Source organism: Amphiura filiformis, chromosome 3, assembly GCF_039555335.1.
Source record: "Amphiura filiformis chromosome 3, Afil_fr2py, whole genome shotgun sequence".
In the NCBI taxonomy this organism is placed as follows: domain Eukaryota; kingdom Metazoa; phylum Echinodermata; class Ophiuroidea; order Amphilepidida; family Amphiuridae; genus Amphiura; species Amphiura filiformis.
Window position 1 is genome coordinate 79,602,577 of NC_092630.1, and position 27,702 is coordinate 79,630,278.

At 36.9% G+C, this 27,702-nt stretch overlaps 1 protein-coding gene across 1 annotated transcript; it reads left to right on the top strand.

Moving 5' to 3' along the window:
* The first annotated feature begins 8,387 nt into the window (after nt 1–8,387).
* Nucleotides 8,388–27,214, top strand: LOC140149217 (alpha-aminoadipic semialdehyde synthase, mitochondrial-like). The gene is made up of 10 exons (XM_072171436.1): nt 8,388–8,819; nt 14,777–14,953; nt 15,355–15,510; nt 16,557–16,703; nt 17,764–17,842; nt 18,634–18,764; nt 23,492–23,820; nt 24,351–24,462; nt 25,172–25,231; nt 25,852–27,214. The coding sequence occupies exons 1-10, from the start codon at nt 8,673–8,675 to the stop codon at nt 25,927–25,929; spliced, it is 1,416 nt and encodes a 471-aa protein (XP_072027537.1). The 5' UTR covers nt 8,388–8,672; the 3' UTR covers nt 25,930–27,214.
* The last annotated feature ends 488 nt before the right edge of the window (nt 27,215–27,702 follow it).

Sequence of the window (27,702 nt, forward strand, 5' to 3'; positions counted from 1 at the left end):
TGTCGGGTCTGTTACGTAGCTTTTTAAGTTGATTCTGTGCTTCCTCGTATACTGCAATGACAATAGGACCCCACGTGCCGTTCTGCAGTAGATCTTTGACATATTCAGATGGAGTATCTTGCTTGCGTGCAACTACATTGGGGTTGTCATTTTCATTAAACTTCACAATGTCGTTGATGTCGTCACTAGACTCCGCAGTATCGCTGTTATATCCATCTGTACTTGCGCCATTTTCGGCAACGGTTGACATGCTATCTTCGCCTCTTATTGTTTGTGCGGATGCATCGTGATCTGAGTAATTAACTGATTCACAGGAGTCTAGTTTCGAGCCATGGCAACTTTCGTTCAAAATGCTTTCTTCGTTGAGCGGCAAATCGCGCGATTTACATTGCTTTTGATTGGCAACGTACGGCTCTGCTGCTGTTAGAGTAAAACCATCATGTACTGGATAAATCGGCGTCGGTATTAGCGAGTCCTCGGTGTCTTCAACTGGCTCCGTATCTGTGATAATTATCTCTTGAACTATTTCTTCGTTCCGATCACCAATGCCATTGCTGCTTAGATCTGATGCACAAGAGTCAGTAATCTTCTCATTATCAATGTCGGCAATATTTTGATGACCACCATCATCTTCAGAAGTGACACCTTTGTTCGGATAAAGACCATGTTGTGTAGGATGGATTTCATCATCGTTTTGTGATCTATCTGCACATGCCTCCTCTCTTAACTCCGAAGTAGCGCTTTCTTTGCTGATATAAACACCTGCTTCCGCTGTTGTCGTGCCGTTGTTATTTGTTTCGTTTATTTCACTATCATCTCGTTTGAAATTGGCACCAACGTCCCTACATGCAGAGTCCAATTGTTCAGAGACAACTTCAACGTTATTCACTTCAGTGCTAGCGGCGTGATAATTAGTGACCTCTCCAGCATTAGGAATGATGATCCTACCTGATGTATCGTTGATAAGGTTACTGGCAGACTTGTCCTTGCCCAACTCATCTTTGTCTGTATTCGTTGATTCTAGAGTGTCATTGGTTTGATAGCCACCAGTTTGTTCAGATTCAAGAGAGGTGTTCTTCATTTGTTCATCATTATTGACAACGTCATTGGTAAGCTCGAATTTTTCTTCCTCGTCTGTCTCAATCTTATTTACTTTTGATATAATGGATGAGAAATCTTTTGGAACGATAGAAGTTTGTTTAGCGTCCTTGCTTGCTCTCTCCGTTGTTGCTGTGTCATTGTTGTTTGTTTTGTCAACGTCCTTACTGTTTTCACCAACATCGGCTTTCAGATTGTCTGCGTAGGGTCGCTTGACGTTATTTACTTCATTTGTCGTGGCTTGATTATCACTAATCTCTGCCGATTTAGAGGCAATGTTCTTGCTGCCAGAATCATTGAAAGACTGATATTCTTTGTTCACCTCAACTTCGTTGGTTTCATTCGATTTTGATATAGTAATGGAGAAATCTTCGGGATTTTCACGGTCGTTACCTGTGAGGGTCTTGTCCCCTGGTTTGTCAACTCCTTCGTCATTTTCGCTGATGTCTGTTTTGGCTTCAGTTCCATTGGGTTCACTGCTATCAATCTCTTCAGGATCAGGAACGAGTTCTTTCATGTGTTCATTGTTGACAAGATCGTTGGCAGGCTGAGATTCTTTGTCCGCGTCGTCCGTGTCTGTCATGTCCTTTGATATTGTAGTTGAGGAATGGCCACCATTTACTTCCTCTTTTGTCAACGTGACGTTATTGCCTGTTTTGTCTCCTCCTCCTTCGCCATTTTCACTGATAACGGCTTTGGGATCAGAAGAGGGACCTTGTACTTCAACGGCGTGATCACTGTGATTTACTGCCGTGTCTTTGGGGTGTCTATTTCCTTCACCTGATGTTTTTGTTCCTTGAAGGAAGACATCTTTATCATCGCCATCAGTGCTGTCTGTTAACACGCCATGTATAGCAATGTCCTTATTGCGAGTAGTTTCATGGTCAGATACTTCCTGTTGGTCGCTACCTGCAGATGTTTTCTTGTCACCCGTGACCTTTGAAGACTCGTCCTCGATGATCGCCGTAACAGCTCTTGTATTCTCTACAGGATATTCCACTTCTTCATTAGTAATGTTTGGAGACTCCTCTCTGGTCGTTGAATCTACTGCATCATTTGCAGGACTTTCCAAACTCTTCAGTTCAGGTGCTCCATTTGGACGATACAATTTGACATTCTTCCCATGAGCTATAGCTAGAGTGTCATCTGATGTTATGTGCATGCCACCGGGATACTCTAGACCTTTGACAACGGCTCCTACATGTTGACCTTTGACGTCATATTGGTGTACTGAATATTCCGTTCTAGGTTTGGAACGACACTCAAACATTACGAATACTTCCCCGTTGTTGCTGCAGCAAACACTGTGTGTGCCGAACGTCTTTCCTGAAAGTAGGTCAAAAGTGAAATGTTAACGGGATAAATCTAGCCTCTAGGATTATACTGGCAGAAAATAACATAACTTTATCATCTGATATTTTTGATGCCAAGTTAATTCCAACGTCTCGACTTCCACCCCTGGATAGGATAACGCTTTTACTTAATGTTTAAAGCGTTCAACTTCAACTTGTCGAGTAGGCCTATTATGTGGAAAAGCATGCCCTGTGGCAGGTACCCAGCGATCACACTAACGCTATCTTTTAACGAAGTCTAGTCTATAGTCTAGCCATTATTTTCCTCACAACAGCAGGGACTTCAACTGACATTCTTTCTGTTCGGGAGTGTTCAGGTGTGAAGATGCTTACCATCAACAAACGTACTCTCCTTGCCTCCATGATTTCGATCGATGATCACAACTTTCCCGTCATGTGAGCATGCTTGGGTCACCAATATGTGGTTCTTGATGGGATTGAAGGCGACGCAACATGGTCTAATCGAGGTGTCTATAATTGCAAGGACCGTTCCGTCTGGTCTAGGGTCTTGTTGCACAATGACGACAACTTGTTGTTTGAAGTCACCCACTATGATGTTGTCATCCCGGTCAACCGCAACACAACTTGGCATGCCGCTTGTATTATCTTCATACAGATTGGAAAATGGGATTATCTGAAAATGGTAACAATGATTTAATTAAACTATTAGATAGTTTACCATGTTGCGTCTAAGTATTAGTACTCGTCTATATTTTGGTTCTTATACACCACATCATGTTTCACCAGGAGAACTTTTAGGGCAAGTTATCTTTGGATTGCTTTTAATAAAGGTGTGGAAAAAAGTACAAAGCAGTTAATGTTTACTTATTGTGATTATTGTTGTGCCCGCATTTAAATGGGTTTAGAATATGAGCATCCCAAATTGTCCCTATTCAAAAAGGCAAACATTTGTTATATGTCAAGAGGGGAGGCATAAATAGTAAGAACTTTTGGGAAGCCAAGGAGAGCCCATTTTTACCATACATTACCAGGGCGGTGTACTCATCATAGTTATTATGAATCCCTTAGATGTTTACGTTCATGGATCTTTTCATTGAGAGACTTACATGGTGCAGAAAAACTCCTTGGTAAGTATAGACCTTGACATAAATAGTCAAGTCTGCCACAACGACTTCGTTATTAGCAGTGACCGCCAAACTACAAGCATAAGCTGGTCGACCCTCAAAAGTTTGTTCTGGATGAAACATGGTCTTGTATTTACCCGTGGTGTCATAGATGTACACTCGTCGTCTCATATCATCCGCGACAACAATGTCACCATTGTGAGTTATTGTCACACATCTGGCATACTGAAGCTGACCTTCCTCTTCATCTCCGAGCTCTCCCATCGTTAAATGATCTTGCCAATGAGTCTGTAGTATTGACGTTATATAATCTGCGGGATTGGGGTATCTTGACAATGCAAGTGAATCATTTCTGCTGGTATTCTTGTTCTTATTTCGTTTGGAACGTTTGCCTTTTTGCTTCTTTCGAGATTCGTCTTGAGATATTTGTTTATTGCTGCACATTTGTTCGAGTCTCTTTTCCATATTAGTCTCCTGTTTGGTTGATAGGCAAATGTTCTCTAGACCATGTGTAACGCCAACTCTTAAAGAACAAAACTCCATCTCATTGACTTGAATCATAAGTCTTGGAAATATTTTGGCTCTATGAGTGCGTAAGTTGTCACTGTCTTCCTCGACGTCATCAGCCGGAATCAGTGCTTTGCTACGGGCTTTCTTTAAGGCGACTATTCGCAATTCTAAATTGCGACATTTGGCCCGGAGTGTGGCAGTCATTCTGTTCTTCTTGATTGCAAGCGTGTCTTTAACTTCACCAGTTCCTTTGAGGAAATCAGACTCGACTCTCTTGATACGATCGTTAACAGTATGAAACGTCTGAACCGGAGATGTGATCTGCGTCATCTTTTCAGAGTAATCACTCTTCTTGGCGTCAGCAACATCAGATAGATTGCGAAGATTATGCTGAGATGGCTCGTGATCTGTTATCGTGCAGTAATAACATGCCAACTGTGAACAGTCAGTACAATAGAAATTGAGTCGTTCCAAGTAGTGTTTAGGACATATCGCCAAACCTTTCCCTTCCATATTTGCTGCATCAGTCACACTATCAACAGCATTACAACGATGATTTTCGTATCGCTTCTCGGCTTGATGTTTCCCCAAACATTCATCGCATATGAACCCTTCACAAGTTCCACAAAATGCTGTCAGATCTGCATGCGACTCGCAACATTCACAAAATCTAAACGCAGCTTCTTCCAACTCTTCATCATAATCTACTGATATGCTGTGACTTCCATGGCTCTTGCGGTTCTTCTTCTGATTACGTTTCCCCCTTTTGTTTCCTGAGCGGTGAGCCATCGTTCGGTTATTTAAGTGTTTATTTCAATGTCACTACTTTTGTCACTTGATTTTTAGTATTTATATGTCACCGATTTAAAGATTACAACACATTTTCACAAGTTCATCATAATTATGTTCATATACAATTGAAAACCGACAATATTACCACAGTTCTGTTCAACACACAGCAACTCCCGCCGCAACCAAACAGTGAATTTATCCAACATATCATACAGATAAGGAACAGGTGCAAATACAAGTCAAGTCCAAAGTCTGTCAATTGTATATTGATAAATTATTGATATTATAATATTTATACCAGATCAAAAGATAAATGCAAAAAAGCAAACTAAAACAGTACCAACTGACCAACCAACGTTTCGGGAGCATAAAAACATCCCTTTTACAAGGTAAAGCACTAGTAACTAGCACTGCAAGAGATTAAATGAGAAAGACAGCAAAAGAAAGTGACAAGCATAGAATGAAAAGTACACATTGTGAGGAAGGCATGTGTACTCTACACTGCAAAAATTGTGTCTATCATGGAGACATGTCTTCAGTAGACATGTCTTAATTTAGCGTCTTTGTGCAAGTCCCATGTCATAACCATTAACTACATGTCTTGTGGTTAGTCATGACTTTATGCATATGAGTCATGTCTAGTTTATAGGAAATTGCGATAAGTCACGACTCGAAGCATTTGTGACTTGTTAGAAGTCACTTATTCAATAATGTGTCTTTAACTAGGACATGAAGTAAGATGTCCAATTCTGCTCCTATAATAAAGACACGACTTAAGGCTAGCTACATACTTTGTTGATGTCTTGTAGCTACTCATGTCTTGGATAAGGACATAGCTCAAAGTCCTGTCTTTCCACAAACCATGTCTTCATGCAAGACATGACTTGCATAAGGACATGGCTAAAAAGTGGCTTCAAAGTCGCGTCTTAAAATAGGGTCCTCAAGTAAGACACAATTTTTGCAGTGTAGTGGCCAAGTTTTGGTTTAGATGGTGACAATCATATTTTGTTTCATTTTCCCAGGATTTTTACGCGCGAAGCGCGCGAAAAATTTCTATTTCAGACCATTTTAGTCCAAGATGAAGGTGAATTTTGGTATAATGGGCTGGTGCAATATTTTTGCAATATGGTGTTTTAGAGCTAAAACGGAACATGCACATAGCTATTTTGGGGGCCCTGGGCCCGGGCCCATCTGGCCCAATGGTAAATCCGGCCTTGGATTCACAGGGTCGGATCATAATGATGATGATGATCCACAGGGCCGGATTATGATGATGATTCACAGGGTCGGATCATGATGATGATCCACAAGGCCGGATTATGCTGATGACCCCGCACATGGCTGGATCATGATGATGATGATCCACAGGGCCGGATCGTGATGATAATCCACAGGGCCGGATCATGATGATGATCCACAGGGCCGGATCATGATGATGATCCACAAGGCTGGATTATGCTGATGACCCCGCACAGGGCCGGATCATGATGATGATGATCCACAGGGCCGGATCGTGATGATAATCCACAGGGCCGGATCATGATGATGATCCACAGGGCCGGATCATGATGATGATCCACAAGGCTGGATTATGCTGATGACCCCGCACAGGGCCGGATCATGATGATAATCCACATGATGATCTGCAGGGCCGGATTTACTATTATTTTTGGGGGGCTGGGTTAGGCCAAAATTCCCCGTAAGGAATTATGGTTGCCTTGAGGTTCTCGTTTCCGGGGGTCCTCAGTCGTTTTTTATGATTTCCATCATGGGGCCCGGGATGCATGGGACTGAAAAAACGGGGCCCCAAAACAACCATGCATCTCTATAAACAGGCACGTATACGATTTGGCGATTAACGTCTTGTTGCTATAGGTCAGTGCCAGTTGAAGGACCCGGGTATATATATATAGTAGACGCTCTATTTCTATTTTGACCAAAAAGGCTAACTTCAGCATGGAATAGTATAGGCCTACGGCATTTTAAGCACGTGTTTGTGTTTTGTTTTTTACAGTTTGATACTATTTTCATAGGCGATATCAAATCAATACAAATACAAAGTACATGATGGAAATTTTCTGTGGTTTTAAATTCTTAATTTTTCAGTTATGGTGTCATTGGAAAATTCCTAACAAATCTAAATCATTCCATACATATATTAAAAGGGCATTTCGTGATCCCATTCCATACATATATTAAAAGGGCATTTCGTGATCCACAGCCTCATCCCACCCATTTTTCTCAAAAAAGGTTGAGATTTTGATATCACTGGAAACCTCTTGCTAATGTTTATGTAAAAAAAATTCTTGCAGATTAATTCGTTCAGCAAAGATATCGTGAAATCCCATATACCAGAACGAAATTACAACACATTGTCTATGGACATGATGGAACACTGTAATACACATCATGCACAACTCGAAAACCGCGCAAAATCGGAATCAACTGAAATGTTGGGAATAAGCTTTTTTCGTGCATATCTACTGAAAAAGTGTCATAAAAGGAGGATGCTAGGATCATGAAATAGGCCTACTCCTTTAATTTGTACAAAAATTAATAAAGGTTAAGGTCATGTATGATGGTCAGCTTACTCAGCTATATCGCACGGGTCACTGGATCATTAAATGTCTAAATTCCGTGTATTGTTCCTACATGTCCTAAACCCATGACCGTGAAGCAAGGACAAATGAACCAAAACCAATGACCGTGAAACAATGCTAAATCGAATTCTGACAAAGTTAAGCCTAAAAGCATTCTGAACTTACGCGTACAACATGTACGGTCAATTGTTAAAATACTTAAGGGATGGGGTATGAACGTTTGGACAGTATTTATTGTGGGACATATAGAGCACATCAGACATATCGAATTGCATTCTGAATACGAAGAATGTCCTTCTGATATCAAATAATTTAGATTTGTTGAAATTCGCAATGTATTAATACACATTTTGTGGCAAATGATTAGAAATGGATATTTAGTGATATTTACAGTACTTTATAAATCTGATGATATGTACCGTACTTAAAGTGTATGTAAGAGCTTATGTATGAAAAGCCGACGATCTATTGCCAATTTTGACCTTTCGTATTGAAAATATGGATTTTTTTTCCCCTAAACAAAAAAATAGGTCTTTTGGGGGAAAATCCATATCTTCAATATGAAAGGTCATAATTTTCAATTGATCGTCGGCTTTTCCTCCCAGCTATATACACTTTAAGAATATAGATTTATAAAATTTTAATACTTCGAGGACTGTTATATATCAAAATGTGAAAATGTCAAATTTTAATAATTTGTCATAAAATTTGTATTATATCGTGAATTTAAAAATGAAAATTATTTGATATCAGAAAGACATTCTTCGTATTCAGAATGCAATTCGATATGTCTGTGTGCTCTCATGTCCCAAAAAAAAATCATACTGTCGAAACGCTCAAAACGCTCATTCCAGATCCCTTAATCAATATTTTTTCAGATCGCTAAATTCTTAGTTTGAACAGTCTATGGTTTGAAGCTATCTGCCATCGAGAGCTAAATCGATGCATGATCAATGCAAATTCGCGTCGTCTCTTTTATTTTGTCTGAGCATGCTGAGTGGACCTGTACAATCAACCATGCATATTATATTGAACTTCATCCAAGTATTTGACGAATGAATGAATTCAACTCTATACATAATACGACCATTGAAATATAAGTTGGCGTAGTCCTTTTTGGCATATACACGTTCAAAATTACCGAGGAACTTGACAGTGAAGAGGTATCTGCTATTACCTAATTGCGATTGCATTTCAATTTAGTTTTACTTCCCTGATCTGAGAAAACATCGAAAATGAAGGTGATAGCTATTCGTCGTGAGAATTACGGAACACTTTGGGAGAGACGAGCTCCATTAAATCCTACACAAGTGAAAGGACTGGTGGATGTTGGTATTCAAGTTATAGTACAACCAAGTGCAAGACGAGCATATCCTGATAAGGTAGGTCCCAATAGAAATAAGGTGTGTCTGTCCATCAAATTTTATGCTGCTTCAAAATGGTCGTGGTTGGGAAAATCACTCTGAAACCAATTTTCTAGCCTTTCTTCGCCTTTAGAATCAAAAGCTCAGCAATTTTACTAAAACACTTTGAGGCTATTTATTTATTTATTTCTCGCTTTTTACCGGGCTCTTTAACTATAGGAATCTAATCTTGATGATCAAGAAAACGCAGTGTATAGGGCTAGTCCCGGGACCGGGGCTAGTCAGTATATTTCCATAATTACACATTACACATTTACGATATTAATTTGAGTAAGAAGCCAATAATTTTTTCTGAAGTTGCGTCAATACGAACAATATTCGCTGCAGCTGAAGAAAATGAAGAAAGGAAAAGGAGGAGAAGAAAAAGGAGAAACAAAATAAATTGATGAGGACAATTAGCAAAAACAAAGCCCGACCGCGACTCATAATCAATTGCATTTATTCAGTCGCCAAAAATCCGACCGGGCCTAAAATTGGACGGTGATGTCCGCATCGGATGTACACGTAGGCCTACTTGCAAATTATTTGAGGCTAAGTTGTTTCATTTTTACATAAGGTTAACTTCATTACACACTTAATTACTAAAAATAACAATAACCTATTATTATTTAAGACTTATAATATATAAACAGTAATGTATCAGTTCAATCCAAATTTGCCATGGTACGGAAAACGGGAGTGAATGGGGTCAGGGGGTGCATGCCCAGGGTGCATGGTATGATGAATAGGGACAATGGTTTGAGGTTTTTCACCTCGGTTTAATGGTTTGCTTTTCCAACTTATGAACAATAAAAATCCCTTTAAAAAGGGATGTACCGGCAAAAGGATGAATTACAATGAGTAACATAAGATTTCGTTTTAAAATATAAATATATAGTAAAAATAATTTTTAAGTGTAAAGATTATGGTTGTATTTTGAGCCAAATTCCATTTGTTGCTATTCTCTCAAAATCAGTCTTTACGTTGTTAGATACATTTGAAATAAGATGAAATAAATTCCAAACATTTGGCACCAAATGTGATGCGATCAAGCAAAATCAGTCGGAACTCGGAAATATAAAATTTTCAGTTTCTTATCGTATAGTAAAAAGCATTTACAGAGCTGCATTTTGCAGAAATCCCCATTGAAATTGAACAACCAGTTCCAAAGATATGAGCAATTAAAGAGTTTCCAAAACAAAAGAAAACAAAAGGAAATATTTCCTTTGTATGGCTACATCTCAAAATCAATATTTCCGAGTTCCGACTGATTTTGCTTGATCGCATCACAAATGTGATCATTTGGTACCAAATGTGATGTGATCCCTTCTACATCCTTATGAATTTCGGAAGCTAATTCATTAGCAATTTTCCCAATAGTTTATGTTACACCCTGTTTTGTATTCTTCTTTCACACTTACGTCAAAACTGTCTATGAGTATAATTGTGATTGCACAAATGAAATTTGTAAAAGCAAACAACATTCGCATCTTTTAGTATAGATTAATTCATAACAATCTGGTTTTGAAAATTTAAACACACAGAATATTAAACACTATATCAAGAATAATTTTTTGGGACTATATAAACAACAAATATATTATAGGCCTACACATACTGAAACCCAAAGCTATTGTATTAATTTTGTTAGCATGGTTAAAGTAAAGACTAGTGATATACGTAGGAACATAATTCGTTACATCTGCACTAGAGCTCCATTTTTCTGATTTATGTCATCATTATTATACCAAAATATATGAAGTTAATCAACTTATCCAAAAGAAGATAATTGTTTATCATGTGTGAGTGCAAATAGCTTTTGCAGCAGACTTTTGATTAAGGGCATAACATTACACCCTCTTCTATCCTAACATCTAATTATTATCCTGTGAAACTCCTAAATGTAGAACCAATTGTCCTGCCAATTATTCTCTCCCACCAATTGCCAATTAATTTTCATGTGTAAGTTTTCTGGAATAGATGTGTAATGACATCAAAACAGTTTCATAAACTTATAGCAAGATTGCTGCTAGATAACCTCGACCCTGCTTGAAAAGCACTATGACCATTGACCACACACTGACACCACAGATATTGGAACTTGTACTGAGTATTATATTGTCCCCTGTGCTTTATACTCTAATAAGGTCAATGTGCATGGTAAGAGGACCAGCGAATTTGCCAAATTTTCAATTTAGAAAGAAAGTTCCTAAAATATTATACTGATTTTACCTTAATATTGCAAAATCAACACAAAACATCTGTTGTCTTCACACACCAATTTTGGTATTTCTATTTGCCTTGACAACTCGATCATTTTTTGACAATATTTTCTGTTTTGTTCATACACTATCTATAGAAAGTTAGAAACAACAACAAACTTGAGCCAATTAATAAGTACCGGCCAGTTCCAGTTCCTGGCCGGTACAATAAAGTGTTTTAGATATTGAGCTCCAGAAAACGCTTTCAAACTTTTGTCCCTCTCTGGCCCGTGTCCCCACTCGTTTCGTTTTTCGGTATTGGGTTTTGCATTATAGATCCGGCGTGGTATACTACTGATCAATATAGTTTAGCCCAATATGCTGATCAATCCATCGTGAAAAGTGGGAGGTGGATTTGGCCTGAATGGTCAAAAATGGTTGAAAAGCAACACAAAATTAGTCGGAGGGGGACACGCCCCCCGCCCAAGATTGACGCCCATGATTCTGATAGACCTAAGTTTATAAAATAATATACATGCTGTAAAGGGATCGGATATCAACGTTTGTATATTTTGTGGGACATGAGAGCACATCAGATATATCGAATTGCATTCTGAATACGAGGAATGTCCTTTCTGAATCATTTTGATTTTTTTGAAATTCGCAATATAATACAAATTTTATGGCAAATTATTCAAAATTGATTTTTTGACATTTAAGAATCCTTTATAAATCTAATGATATGTAAAGGCCTACTTAGTGTATGTAGTTGATGAAAAGTCCGTATTTTGAAAATTTTGACCTTTCGTATTGAAGATATATATTTTCCCAAAAATACTTACAAATGTTAGATCTTTTGGGAAACTTTATGTATATTAGTATCTTCAATACGAAAGGTCAAAATTTTCAACTGATGGTCGGCTTTTCATTCCAGCTAAGGTATAGACTTGTTAAAAGTACATATCTTTAGATTTATAAAGTTTACTTCGAGGACTGTTGAATATCAAAAATATCAATTTTTAATAATTTTACATGAAATTTGCACAAAATTATTTGATATCAGGACATTCCTCGTAGGGCCTATTCAGAATGCAATTCGATATGTCTGATGTGCTCTCATGCCGCACAAAAAAATACTGTGCAAACATTGATTTAAAACACACTTTTTTCACCTGGTTCGCCGTCGCAAAGAATAATGGAGACAAGCAGAAAAATTTAAAATTGATCCCGCCCGGGAATCGAACCCAGGACCTCAGATTAAATTCTCGTCGATTATGCCACTGTTTTTCCAAGCTCACTGCAAAACCAGCACAAGCAACATAAACCCTTGAAAACTTTAATGGCCAAGGTTTGTACAGTGAAGGTATAGGGGTGATAATTTATAAACACTAAGCACGTAAAAAATGTGAAGATCTTTTCAAATTAAATTTCAACATGATTAACGATTTCAGTTCTTGCTTTTGCGTTTAAAAACGATCTGCATGTACAAAATCAAAGGCATAGCGATATTTAAACCATGGAACTAATTTCAACTTTAAACACGGATATTTCTGTTATTTGTTACATGGATTACTTTTCTTTTTATGTAAACGACATCCTGGCGTCATTATTATATTGATTACTTTTTCACAATTATTTCTTTTAGTTTAAAACTTAATGATGATGCCTAAAAGCATAGAATCTATGCTAAAAGCATATAAATTTTGAGTCTCGATTATAACTCTCTAGGGGGCAAATTTATTTAGCTTTTTCTCTCCCACTTTAATCATGTTTAATCGTATTTTGGCCTAGAAATAATGAGTGGCTTTTGAATGTCATTTGTCCATTAGAAAAGGTCTGTTTTCTTTAAAATGACGAGACTCGAACTTATAGGTCTAAATTTCGAGTCTCGATTATAACTCTGTAGGGGGCAAATTTATTTCGTTTTTCTCTCCACTTTTAATAGTATTTTGGCCAAGAAATAATATGAGTGAGTGACTTTTGAATGTCATTTAACTTTTACAAAAGGTCCGTTTTCTAAAAAGTGACGAGACTCGAAATTGGGTGTAAATTTCTAGCCTCGATTTTTGTAACTCTCTGTCACTTCAATAGCATTGGCCAAGAAATAATATGAGTGGCTTTGGGATATCTTTAATAATGTCTTTTACCATGTTTACAAAAGGTCCGTAATCATGGTAATGACGAAACTCGAAATTGGGTCTAAATTTTGATTACAACTCTCTAAGGGGGCAAAATATGATTAGTTATTTTCTTGCTCACTTAAACGTATTTTGGCCACAAAAATAATATGAATGCGTTTTGAATGTCAATTGACCATTATGAAAGGTCCGTTGTCTTTAAAATGACGTAGGCCTATATTGTTATTCTTAATTAGTTTAATAACTGTTGCTAAAATATTGCCCAATCTTGGCAATTTATGCCCTATTTTGTACTATTTTTGGGCAAAGAGCAAGAAGTAATGTGGTTGACATATGAAATCCAAGAGAGAAGGCCTATATATTATTATTATCATTTAAGCCGTTTTATTTGAGTCAGTTTCTTTTTTTAAATACTTCTTTTTTGTTTTACTCACTCGAAACTCGATATTATAAACTCGAAACTTCAGACTCGAGACTCGAAATTTGACACTCGATACTTGAAACTCAAAATTTGAGACTTGAAACTTGAATTTATAGACTCAAAACTCGATATATGACACTTGAAACTCGATATATGACACACGAAACCTGAGACTCGAAACTCGATATATTAAGACTCAAAACTCGAAATGTGAGACTCGAAACTCGAGACTCAAAAATTTGACTCGAAACTCAAAGATAAGCAACTGACGACAACAATAAAGTAATGTCTATGTGTACCACTTGGAGAATGTGGTACCACTGTTCTCGGAGTCACGTATCCCTAAGGTTTGTGGGTATCAAATCTAAAGCAGATCTCATTCCAATACCCAGCAAATACAAATGTGATAAGTTTAAAATGTTATAAACGTGTTATAAACACGTTTTTTGCTTTTGTTCAAAATATTTATAAAACATTTTATATGACCAAACAATACAAGTACATTTTAAAAACGTTGTCAAGAGGTTATTGTAAAATATTTGTTGGCAAATATTTTTTTTAATATCCTGTCAGCACAATAAATAACATTATGTTAGAATGTTTGCAGAAAGTTAACAAAAATGTTTTCTGACATGTTATTAAAACGTTTTGGTAAAACACATTTCTGTCAAAGGTTATGTGTTTGCTGGGTATAGCCAAATGAACTGTCAAGTTAGCTCAATTGATAAGGGGTTCGACTATGGTGCGAGAGGTTGCGGGTTCGAACTCTGGCGGTGCCTAAAATTTGATTTAGCTTGAAAGGAACTAGCTGCTAATTTGTCTCGTTGTTACCCGTATGAAATTCGGGGAGCTGATCCTGGTTGCGACGGTTATTTGTGGATTGTCTAAGGTGTGCGCTCTTGAAGCAGCAAAGTCCCTGAATTGTTGTTTAATGGTTTATGGAATAAACCTGTAAAGTGTGATGAGGTTCGGGCTGAGGCTTGTGGATCAAAGTCTAGGCGTTGTTCACTATGTATCACCGCGCTTTTTTTTTAATGAAGAAAACAGTTTTGTCATATGGGATTTTCGCTGATAATATGAAGCAGGGTAGGCCTATAGATACTTTTATTTTTCTACAATTTACCCTAATCTAAACAAGGTCTTATTTTTTATATTGTTTGTATAACACTTTTACAGGAATACAAGAAAGTAGGAGCCATACTTGAGGATGATATGTCAGAAGCTTCCCTCATCATTGGCATCAAGCAGGTGCCCATTCAAGATCTCATCCCATACAAGACATACTCATTCTTTGCTCATGTTATCAAAGCACAACCAGATAACATGGATATGCTGGATGCAATATTAAAAAGGGTATGTATAAAATGGCAGCTGTGATATTTGTATCTTAGACCTGGGTTTGAAAGACCTTCATTTTTATCACTGTGAGCATCTTTAAATAAAAATAAATAAATAAATAAATAATTGCAGGACTTTATATGATTATATAGCTGCTTGTTCGTTATAATAAATTATTATAGCCATTTGCATAACAGCAATCACATTGCCAACAATAACAGTCGCACTGCACAAGTATATGACTACCCACTAACAGCTCCTCATTTAACACCTAGGTGGAGTGGGTCAAACGAGATAAAGTGTCTTGCCCGATGACGCAACACATTGGCCCTGACAGGGTTCGAACCCATAACCTTGTGATCCTGAGTTGAATGCCCTACTGAACAGTTGCTCTTTTATTTGCTTTTTGATTACAGAACATTCGCCTAATGGATTGGGAGACAATGTGTAACTACCAAGGCACTAGAATGGATTCCGTGTTTGGTCGATTTGCAGGGCTGTCTGGTATGCTTGATATCCTACATGGAATGGGTTTGCGCTTATTGGGTCTTGGCTTCAATTCACCTTTCATGGTAAGTTCTTACAAAAATGCCACAACAACATTTTGCACCGATATTCAAATCTACATTTATCAGGTTCATTTTGGGAATTAATACCTTGACAATTTTGGCAGAACCATTCTCAGCCTTTTGATCAGTCTAATTCTGAAATGAGTTCAGCTAGATATTCATCATGATTTAAATGTAAAAGCATAAGAAATGTTTTCCAACCCCATCCCCTCATGTCAAAAAACATTTGTACCATAGACCTATTTTATCGCCAAAAGGTGCAGGATTCACCATACTTCAAGAAAAAAGTTAGTTGTACATGGAGAGTAATACATGTAGTGTTACTAGTGAGTGCTGCATGCTGTGTGGCAAATAACATTCTTGTAAAGGTTAAAGACCTGCATTGGTTTGGGACCAATTATCTATTAGCCATTGCTCAAAATTATTACAAATAATTATACCAGGCATAACAAATCTTACAGCTATTATGCATGGGTGATTGGTCAACAAAAGATTCTATCTTTCCCACAGACCCTGAGTTTAAGGATTTTTTGTCAGCTGTCTGGTGTGCAATTAACCAATGGCCAACACGAGGAATGTCCTGTTGATATAATTTTTTTTTTAATTCATGATATTTTATGGCAAATTATCAAAAATTGATATTTTGATATTTTTGATATTTAACAATCCTCGAAGTAAACATAAATCTAATGATATGTAATTAAAGTGTACGGTATGTAGCTGGGAGGAAAAGTCATCCATCATTTGAAAATTTTGACCTTTCGTATTGAAGATATACATTTTTCCCCAAAAGGCCTACAATTTTTATCTGATGTGCTCTCATGTCCCATGCACAAACAAATAAGGTGCAAATGTTGCTATCCGATCCCTTAAAAAAGTGTCTTTGGAATGTAAAACAAATGTGTAAAGTTAGTTCATAACTTCAAAATTGACTCAGCTTAGCACTGGAGCTTAGCACACATCATTAGCAGATATTATTTGTGACTGGTTTTCCCTCATAGCATCTCAAAGAATTAAATGAATTTATTCCATGATCAATTTTGTTTCAGCACATAGCTGCACCTCACAGCTACCCCACTTTGGCATCAGCCTGCGCTGCTGTCAAGTCTGCTGGTGAGGAGATTACAAGTGGATTGATTCATGAACAGCTTGGACCAATCACTTTTGTATTCCTTGGAGATGGAGCTGTATCAAAGGTACAGTGGATCTTATTGCAGTTTTGCATTACATATATAACTTCAGAATGTCACTCACATCTTTTGATATACCTTGGTGTAAGATATTCATGAGTTAGATTAGTGTAAAGATTCCTTTGAGGAATTACGCAGCTTATGAAATAAAGCTGTAGGCTTATACTTCTAACTGTGTTTTCCATAGTTGAATCAAGACTTCATAAAGTGTTTGAACAGAAAAGAGAAATCTATTTAAATATGCATAAATGGTCTTTTTTACGCAGCTTTGAAACCAACCCCTTTGTTTTGATGAAGAACATACGAGGCATGACCAATATTGATAGATTAACCTACAAATGAGATGGATCCTATGTTGTCCATAATGCAACTGCATGCCTGATGGGTACTAAGACATTTTGATTCAACCTGTATTGTGTGTCATTTTGTCCAGAGCTTGTTTATTTTGTGTAAAAAAGGAAAAGTCACTGAAGTCTGATATATTTTGATATATTAAAACAGTCTTACACTCAAATAATTTCAGTATTTTTGCATTTTGCAGATGTAGCCACATAGCATTGAAGATTATCTGCCTGGCCTCATCTATTTCTCATTCTCAAATCAAGTAGCACCATAGAGATAGAGAGAGACGCAGGAGTGAGGCAGCGCAAAGTTATCCAATATTCACTTACAAAGAATGGCTTATTCCAGTTGAAATCCACACACCCCTTATAAAAGACATCACCTCAATCTTCCACACAGGGAGTGAATTTCAAATGGAGTTACCTGAATGTATGATTCAATTTGAAACCTTCATCCCCTGTGTGAAAGATTAAGGTCATGTCTTCCATAGGGGTGTATAGATTTAAACTAGAATAGCACAATCCAAATTAAAAAAACAATGAAAACACTGGTATTATACCGATGTATTATAGAAACGTTATAAAGATGACTATTTTACCAATATAAGTGGGGATACTAATACTTTCTAAGTGAATATATACAGTACCAAGACTTTGCTTATTAACTTCAAGTTTTTATTCATTATTTTACTAATAGAATAAGTTTTGAATGTTTCTCCATGCAGGGTGCCCAATATGTGCTGTCCCATCTTCCTGTTGAATTTGTGGAGCCGTCAAAGTTTAAAGCTGTTGCTCAGAATGGAGGTATGGTGGTTTGTACATGTATATGTCTCAGTGTTGCCATGGTGATGGGGTCAACACAGGTCATAAGCTAAAAATATGCAGTTTATGGTTAATTATGACATTAATTGGGTCTTCAAAGTGGAGGATTTCACAACGTTAAGAAATAGGCCTAAGTTGCAATTACTGTATTTGTTCCAATAAGAACCCATATCCCAATAAGCACCTACCCAGGGTAGGCCTATTTCAATTTGCTAAAGGGTACCATTAATGTTGAGGTGACTGATAGACATTAATACAGTGAAATACTTGAGGATTTGAAGACCTATGTAAACTTGTAATGTATCAAAAAAGCTACTAGAACATCTCTGGACCCTTCTGGTGTCGGTGGCTCAGAATAGCCAACAGCGCCCCCATGTGCCAAATATTGGGGCTGAAGACGTCCAAGAGAAAACTGAATGAAAGCTTCCTCTCGGTAAGCAATTTCAAGTTTGTGAGAAATAAGAAAAGTTAAACATCTCTGGACCCTATTATATCGTAGGTAAATTTGTCTCTAATAAACAGCCCTTACGAAAAAAATTAGGTAAATCGGGTAAAAAATAAGCGCCCACCCAAAATGATATAGCTTTGTAAAGCACCCTGGGTGCTTATTGGAATGACGATACAGTACTGGAAATTAAAACCCAAATTAAGTTGTACAATCAAGAATGTTAGCTCACATATTGCCAGCTATCTGTGTGTATTTTAGCTTATGTCAAATAGCTCAAAGCTACCTAAAGTGCAACCATTAATTGTTTTCTGTCTTGTCATTGCAGATAGGCGTAAGGTGTATGCCACTGTTCTACGCAGACAGCACCACATGGTTCGCAAATCAGGTGAACCAGGCTTCAGCAGGGAGGAATACGGTACACATCCAGACAGATATCGTTCTATATTTGCAGAGGAGGTAAAATGTGACATTGCTTTAGTAGTGTTTTTGTCCTTTTCAAAAATCCAGAAAGAAGTCCACTTTTAGTTTGAAAAAAGTCAGCCTGTTTTGAAGCAAAAATTACAAAATAGGTCAAATTTTTTACAATAAAATGAAGGACAAATTTACAAATGGTCCACTTATACGGACATGTTCAGGTCTATCCTAGGTTAATAGCACTTATTAATGAAGTCATCTTAGGTAGATAGTACTCATTGATGAAGTCATCTTAGGTAGATAGTACTCATTGATGAAGTCATCTTAGGTAGATAGCACTCATTGATGAAGTCATCTTAGGTAGATAACACTCATTGATGAAGTCATCTTAGGTAGATAGTACTCATTGATGAAGTCATCTTAGGTAGATAGCACTCATTGATAAGGTCTTCTTAGGTAAATAGTACTTGTTGATGAAGTCGTCTTAGGTAGATAACACTCATTGATGAAGTCATCTTAGGTAAATAGCACTCGTTGATGAAGTCATCTTAGGTAAATAGCACTCGTTGATGAAGTCGTCTTAGGTAGATAGCACCCGTTGATGAAGTCATCTTAGGTAGTAAATAGCACTCGTTGATGAAGTTGTCTTAGGTAGATAGCGCTCATTAATGAAGTCATATTAGGTAAATAGCACTCATTGAAGAATTCATCTTAGGTAGATAGCACTCATTGATGAAGTCATCTTTGTTAGATAACACTCATTGATGAAGTCATCTTAGGTTAATAGCACTCATTGATGAAGTCATCATCTTATGTAGATAACACTAATTGATGAAGTCATCTGGGGTAGATAGCAAGCACTCATTGATGAAGTCGTCTTTGGTAGATAACACTCAATGATGAAGTCAGCTTAGGTAGATACACTCATTGATGAAGTCATCTTTGGTAGATAACACTCACTGATGAAGTCAGCTTAGGTAGATACACTCATTGATGAAGTTGTCTTTGGTAGATAGCACTCATTGATGACGTCATCTTAGGTAGATAGCACTCGTTGTTGAAGCTGTCTTAGGTAGATAAAACTCATTGATGAAGTCAGCTTATGTAGATAACACTCATTGATGAAGTCATCTTAGGTAGATATAGCACTCATTGATGAAGTCATCTTAGGTAGATAGCACTCGTTGATGAAGTTGTCTTAGGTAGATAACACTCATTGATGAATTCATCTTAGGCATATAGCACTCATTGATGAAGTCTTCTTTGTTAGATAACACTCATTGATGAACTCATCTTAGGTAAATAGCACTCATTGATGAAGTCATCTTATGTAGATAACACTAATTAATGAAGTCATCTTAGGTAGATAGCACTCATTGATGAAGTCGTCTTTGGTAGATAACACTCAATGATGAAGTCAGCTTATGTAGATACACTCATTGATGAAGTCGTCTTTGGTAGATAGCACTCATTGATGAAGTCATCTTAGGTAGATATCACTCGTTGATGAAGCTGTCTTAGGTAGATAAAACTCATTGATGAAGTCATCGTAGGTAGATAACACTCATTGATGAAGTCAGCTTAGGTAGATAAGAGTCATTGATGAAGTCATCTTAGGTAGATAGCACTCATTGATGAAGTCATCTTAGGTAGATAGCACTCATTGATGAAGTCATCTTAGGTAGATAGCACTCGTTGATGAAGTTGTCTTAGGTAGATAACACTCATTGATGAAGTCATCTTAGGTAAATGGCACTCATTGATGAATTCATCTTAGGTATATAGCACTCATTGATGAAGTCTTCTTTGTTAGATAACACTCATTGATGAACTCATCTTAGGTAAATAGCACTCATTGATGAAGTCATCTTATGTAGATAACACTAATTAATGAAGTCATCTTAGGTAGATAGCACTCATTGATGAAGTCGTCTTTGGTAGATAACACTCAATGATGAAGTCAGCTTATGTAGATACACTCATTGATGAAGTCGTCTTTGGTAGATAGCACTCATTGATGAAGTCATCTTAGGTAGATATCACTCGTTGATGAAGCTGTCTTAGGTAGATAAAACTCATTGATGAAGTCATCTTAGGTAGATAACACTCATTGATGAAGTCAGCTTAGGTAGATAGCACTCATTGATGAAGTTGTCTTAGGTAGATAACACTCATTGATGAAATCATCTTAGGTAAATAGCACTCATTGGTGAATTCATCTTAGGTAGATAGCACTCATTGATGAAGTCATCTTTGTTAGATAACACTCATTGATGAAGTCATCTTAGGTAAATAGCACTCATTGATGAAGTCATCTTATGTAGATAACACTAATTGATGAAGTCATCTTAGGTAGATAGCACTCATTGATGAAGTCGTCTTTGGTAGATAGCACTCATTGATAAAGTCAGCTTAGGTAGATACACTCATTGATGAAGTCGACTTTGGTAGATAGCACTCATTGATGAAGTCATCTTAGGTAGATAGCACTCGTTGATGAAGTCTTCTTTGTTAGATAACACTTATTGTTGAAGTCATTTATGTAGATAACACTAATTGATGAAGTCATCTTATGTAAATAGCACTCATTGATGAAGTCAGCTTAGGTAGATACACTCATTGATGAAGTCATCTTAAGTAAATAGCACTCATTGATAATGTCAGCTTAGGTAGATAGCACTCATTGATGAAGTCGTTGATAAAAAGCACTCATTGATGAAAGCTTTCCATGAATCATCCAACATGTTTGTTGCCTCATCATGTCTTTAAAATGAAAAAGTTTTGAATTTGATAAGCCATATTTCAGTTCACTGCAGTCTAGTGAGCAATGAAAACCCATGAATTTTATTTCTTAATATGTTACTTATTATAACAAAATCTGGCCTTGTTACACTCAGGAAAGTATTATTGTAACTTTAATAATTTGTTTTGATATGAATATAGTGAACTATTGATCACTTTTTTAGTTTTTGCCATTTTGCTGGCAAAAACTGTTTTTGCCAAGTGGTTAAAACCGCTGTTAAAACCACGGCTTTTTCCACCAACAGCAAAAACCTGAGAACCCTCATCATAGGTAAATAGCTCTCATTGATGAAGTCGTCTTTGTTAGATAGCACTCATTGTTGAAGTCAGCTTAGGTAGATAACACTCATTGATGAAGTCATCTTAGGTAAATTGCACTCGTTGATGAAGTTGTCTTAGGTAGATAGCACTTCGTTGATGAAGTCGTCTTAGGTAAATAGCACTCATTGATGAAGTCATCTTATGTAGATAACACTCATTGATGAAGTCATCTTAGGTAAATAGCACTCATTGATGAAGTCGTCTTTGGTAGATAACACTCATTGATGAAGTCATCTTAGGTAAATAGCACTCATTGATGAAGTCGTCTTTGGCAGATAACGCTCATTGATGAAGTCAGCTTTGTTAGATAACACTCATATTCGAAGTCATCTTAGGTAAATAGCACTCGTTGATGAAGTCGTCTTAGGTAGATAGCACTCGTTGATGAAGCCGTCTTAGGTAGATAGCACTCATTGATGAAGTCATCTTTGGTAGATAACAATCATTGATGAAGTCAGCCTAGGTAGATAACACTCATTGATGAAGTCATCTTAGGTAAATAGCACTCGTTGATGAATTCGTCTTAGGTAGATAACACTCATTGATGAAGTCATCTTAGGTAAAGAGCACTTGTTGATGAAGTCGTCTTATGTAGATAGCAGTTGTTGATGAAGTTGTCTTAGGCAGATATCACTCATTGATGAAGTCGTCTTAGGTAGATAACACTCATTGATGAATTCGTCTTGGGTAGATAACACTCATTGATGAAGTCATCTTAGGTAGATAGCACTCATTGATGAAGTCGTCTTAAGTAAATAGCACTCGTTGATGAAGTCATCTTAGGTAAATAGCACTGTTGATGAAGTCGCTTTATGTAGATAGCACTTGTTGATGAAGTCGTCTTAGGTAGATAACACTCATTGATGAAGTCAGCTTAGGTAGATAACACTCATTGATGAAGTCATCTTAGATAAATAGCACTCATTGATGAATTCGTCTTAGGTAGATACACTCATTGATGAAGTCAGCTTAGGTAGATAACCCTCATTGATGAAGTCATCTTAGGTAAATAGCACTTGCTGATGAAGTCGTCTTAAGTAGATAACACTCATTGATGAAGTCATCTTAGGTAAATAGCACTCGTTGATGAAGTCGTCTTATGTAGATAGCACTTGTTGATGAAGTCGTCTTAGGTAGATAACACTCATTGATGAAGTCGTCTTTGGTAGATAACACTCAATGATGAAGTCAGCTTATGTAGATACACTCATTGATGAAGTCGTCTTTGGTAGATAGCACTCGTTGATGAAGTCGTCTTATGTAGATAGCACTTGTCGATGAAGTCGTCTTAGGTAGATAAAACTCATTGATGAAGTCAGCTTAGGTAGATAACACTCATTGATGAAGTCAGCTTAGATAAATAGCACTCATTGATGAATTCGTCTTAGGTAGATAACACTCATTGATGAAGTCCTCTTAGGTAGATAGCACTCATTGATGAAGTTGTTTTAAGTAAATAGCACTCATTGATGAAGTCAGCTTAGGTAGATACACTCATTGATGAAGTCGTCTTTGGTAGATAGCACTCATTGATGAAGTCATCTCAGGTAGATACTCATCGATAAAGTAATGTGTAATAAGTAAACAATTTCTCTTGCATGCAATGAAAGCATACAAACATTTGGCTTTCCATGTTCATTTTACAGTTTGCCCCATGGACTTCTTGCATTGTAAATGCTGTGCTCTGGACATATGATCAGCCTCGCACTCTTTCCTTGGCTGATACCAAACGACTTTTTGGCTCTCATTATCACAATGGAACCAATGGCACTAATGGAACCAATGGAACAGATGGGCCAGCTTCAAAGCGTCAACGTCCAGATTATTCATCGACAGGCCTAAAGCATCGTCTGATTGCCATCAGTGATATTACAGCTGATCCAGGTGGTTCCATAGAATTATCAGCTGATAGCACCAGTATTGAGAAGCCATTTGATCTGTATAATGTGGATACAGGCAAATTCAGCCCTATGACGTAAGTTTGCATATTATGAAAATGAGCTAATTGTCATTTGTGTTCATGAAAAATTTCTGATGCTATGATGCAATATGTATAATGTACATTGTATATAGTTATTCACAAGCCTATCATTTTCCAAGTAATTGTTTTCTGTGTCTGTATCAATACACTGAATGCAAATCAATGAATAATATTACTGTGTAAAGTAAAAGATGCGGAGCTATATCATGCAAATAAAACAGTGACCATTTTGTCCCAAAAAGTGGACCTATTTGACAATACTGAATATGTATTGTCTGAATGGTAAACCCCGGGGGTAAAGATCTCTTAGTTTTAATTTTCAGCGTCAGTGCTGTTATCTCCATCATGAATATCATCAATTTTGTCTCCATTATTGTTGTTATTACCATCACCATAGCTGTCATCATTATTGTTTATGAGAAATGCTATTATTATTTGAACCATCACAGAATGGAATGAAGACATTATAGATTCTTGCACATTTTTTAAATTTTAAATTGATACCACTTTTTTTCTTGCTATAGATTCAATGGTGACGGAATCCTTGTATGTTCTGTTGCCAATATGCCATCTCAGCTGCCAACAGAAGCCACTGATCTGTTTGGAGAGCTATTAGCACCATTGATTCCAGAAATGGTAAGTTGTATGCTTGGTTATTAATGTTGCTTATGTATGATGACTCACAAAATAACCCATAGAGTTATGCTTCAATTTCAGTTAAAAACATATCAAATTATGCCATCTAGTGCATAAAGTTTGTGTGCATGAATTGAAGTTTATTAACAAGTACTATAAAATTATATCAAAGGGTTGCATGGAGACCCCGCCTCGTACTAGACTATTTGTTCAACCTATAATAACAGGCAAATCGGAAATGGGGATGGCAAAGAGTCAAGTGTCTTTAAAATGGCTAAAAATGGGACAAACAAACTTGACAAACTGGGACAAAAATTTGGCTTTTCCCTCACACTAATATCCTGACTAGCTGACTTATGAACATGTTAATCTGAACCCTACTTCACAGTGGTACATGATGATCAGCAAGTGTTAGTTAGAATGGTTGGGTAAAACTTCACTTTACCCAACTCAATCCTGGGTGTCATGAACAATCTTTAGTTTGGGTAAGTATCACTCTTCTTTGGTAACATTGAATATACCTTATTGTTGGGTAAAGTTTACAAAGCATAAGCTAACATATAGTATCACCCAACGAAAGAGTGATATTTTATCCAAAAGGGTTCATCATAAATGATGGCACCCAGGGTTAGGTAAAGCTATACCCATCCATTCTAACAGTGAATGGATAATTCTGAAAATAACTTTATCCTTGATTACATCATTGCAGGCTACTTCTGATGCAACTACCCCATTAGTTGAAGGGCAGTTCAAACCAGGCTTGCAAAAGGTAAGTTATGTTCTCTCAGTATAGAGGGTTGTGACCAGTACAGGTGGCATCAGAATATTTTCTGGGGCAAGGGGGAAAGTGACTATTTTGTGGGGATGGGGGGAAAATGTTCCTAAATTGGCCAAAATAGTGGATTTTCTGTAATTTTGCCCCCCCCCCCCACCTGTGACTAGTTTCAAACTCTTTTTCAACTTTTTGTAAGGTGAAAATTGTGTTTATTTAATAATATCATACCAGCAACTTTCATGTAACATAAGTGAATTGAGCTACCACTGTCATGTGTTTATACAAGTTTACATATCAGGCAAAACAATCTGTTGGCCCCAGATGCCCATGGGTGGGTAGCCTCACTTTTTTGCAGCAGCATCGCTCACTTCACTTTCCGGGATCGTAACTTTGGCCACCCCAATTTCTTTCACCTTGCTACACACCTGGTTGGCCTCACACAGCTAACTATCCATACATTAGCCATTCTGAAGGGTTTTCAAATTATGGTCAGAAAGATCATCATAAATGTGTCTGTCGTTGGTTCTCATGTTTCCTCAAAGTAAAAAAATGTAATTAATATATTATTATAGACTTAATATATTCTTATTTTTGAATACTTTCTTTACATACAGTCTATCATAGCATCCAATGGCAAGCTGACACCAGACTTTGAGTATATCCACAAGTTACGGGCAGATAATGGAGTCTAAAGCGTCAAGAAAATGGTTGAAATCTCAAAGTTGCACATCTTTGTGTGAAACATCTATAGGACATTTAAAAGAAATGTTTAAAGCACAATGTATAATGAAAATATATTTTTATCTTCATGTTTTTATTAGCAAAATTTTACAATGTATAATGAAAATGTGTAATGAAAATATGCAGCTTTTGTGATGAGATCAATTTGAAAGATGCACATCTCTGGGTAAAAAATGATAAAAATCTATAGATAATTTAGGATAATTTTTTAAACCGCAATATGTATAAATGAAAATCTATGGTTTATCTGATGGGGTCAATTTGTGGAGAAAATCTCAGTTATGTCATAAGGCTGTGTGATTGAGCTGAGTAAATATAATTATGATATCACTTGCATGAAATTCTATTAGGAGGCAGCATCACAACACTTAATGGTTTATATTTGCATCAGGACTTTTTTCGGAGGGGGTTTTAAAGAGGAAAAAGGACAAAATAGGCATAAACGTCTTACAGGGGGTGGCTGTCCCTTTGCCTCTTACACTATGCCATTGTTTCTCTCAAATGATGAAACTATAAACTATCAACAACTTCATAGGCTACCCTGTATAAGGAAAGGGATGGTTATTGTGATTAAACGCTCTCGTGTTATGTGGTCAAACACATGATTTGTGATCATTAAGAGACTCACTGCTGCACAACAAATCATTTTCTTGAGCTAAATTTAATCTTTACCTAGAGAAGTAGTTCAGAGGGCTGAGCTTTCGGGAGTTGTGAAGATGACACTCACTAGAGTTTTGAAGATAGCACTCACTAGAGTTCCAAAAGCTCAGCCCTCTGAAAAGGACTTATGTAGGGAAAGATTAAATCTTCCTCATGTTTACCGACCTAGAGTACCAACCAAGTAATTTCAAATCAAATCAATTTCTTCTTAATATTCACATAATGTATCAATAAATTGTCCACAGCATGTCATTTTATTTTTTTATTTGCCAGGGACATCTAACAGATTTCCCTCTATTTTACTTTCAATGCACTGTATAGATATTCACTTTTAGATTAACTTCAGCTAGTATTATGTGTAGGCTAGATGTGTTTCCTGTGTAATATATATTCAGCTATTCACGATTATGTACCTAGGCCTATGTATTGAAAATCACAGTCATTAAAATACTTTTCTATCAAATTGTAGTTTCCATGTTTTAAGTCTTGTGTCTACTGCAAAATAGCAAATGAAATAACAGCTATTTCTGAAATATGTACTGGAGATAGCATCATAAAGATGCACATTATAAGTGTGCTATCAATGGCACTATTAAAACTAATAAAAGCAAGCCTCTTCCAGCATATAATTATTCTTAATACAAAGAAGCATTTTTATGATCTTCAATTAGGCCCTATATAAATAAAGTCCCAGTAAAACTGGAATGAAATATGCTCGTCCCCTGAACCCCCGGCCGGAACCTCTATACATGTTATTGCTTCTGCCACCACTGATGCCCAAGGCATGCTCATGCCTTTATGAGCTTTTATGGGTGGCGTTCAATGGGCAATAATAGCTCCATAATTCACCTTGGGTAAAGAACAGCTCCCCATTTTACCCTGGAGAGAGACAAGTGAGGTAAAGCACATTTGCCCAAGAACACAACATGATGGCACCACCAGGGCTCAAACTTACAATCCTCTGCTTGCGAGCTTACAGCAGAGCCCGTACTGCTGACCCTGCCTCCACAAGCAAGTTATGTACTGGTTTGTTATCTTCTGAAGATAGCCCATCACAACAATCA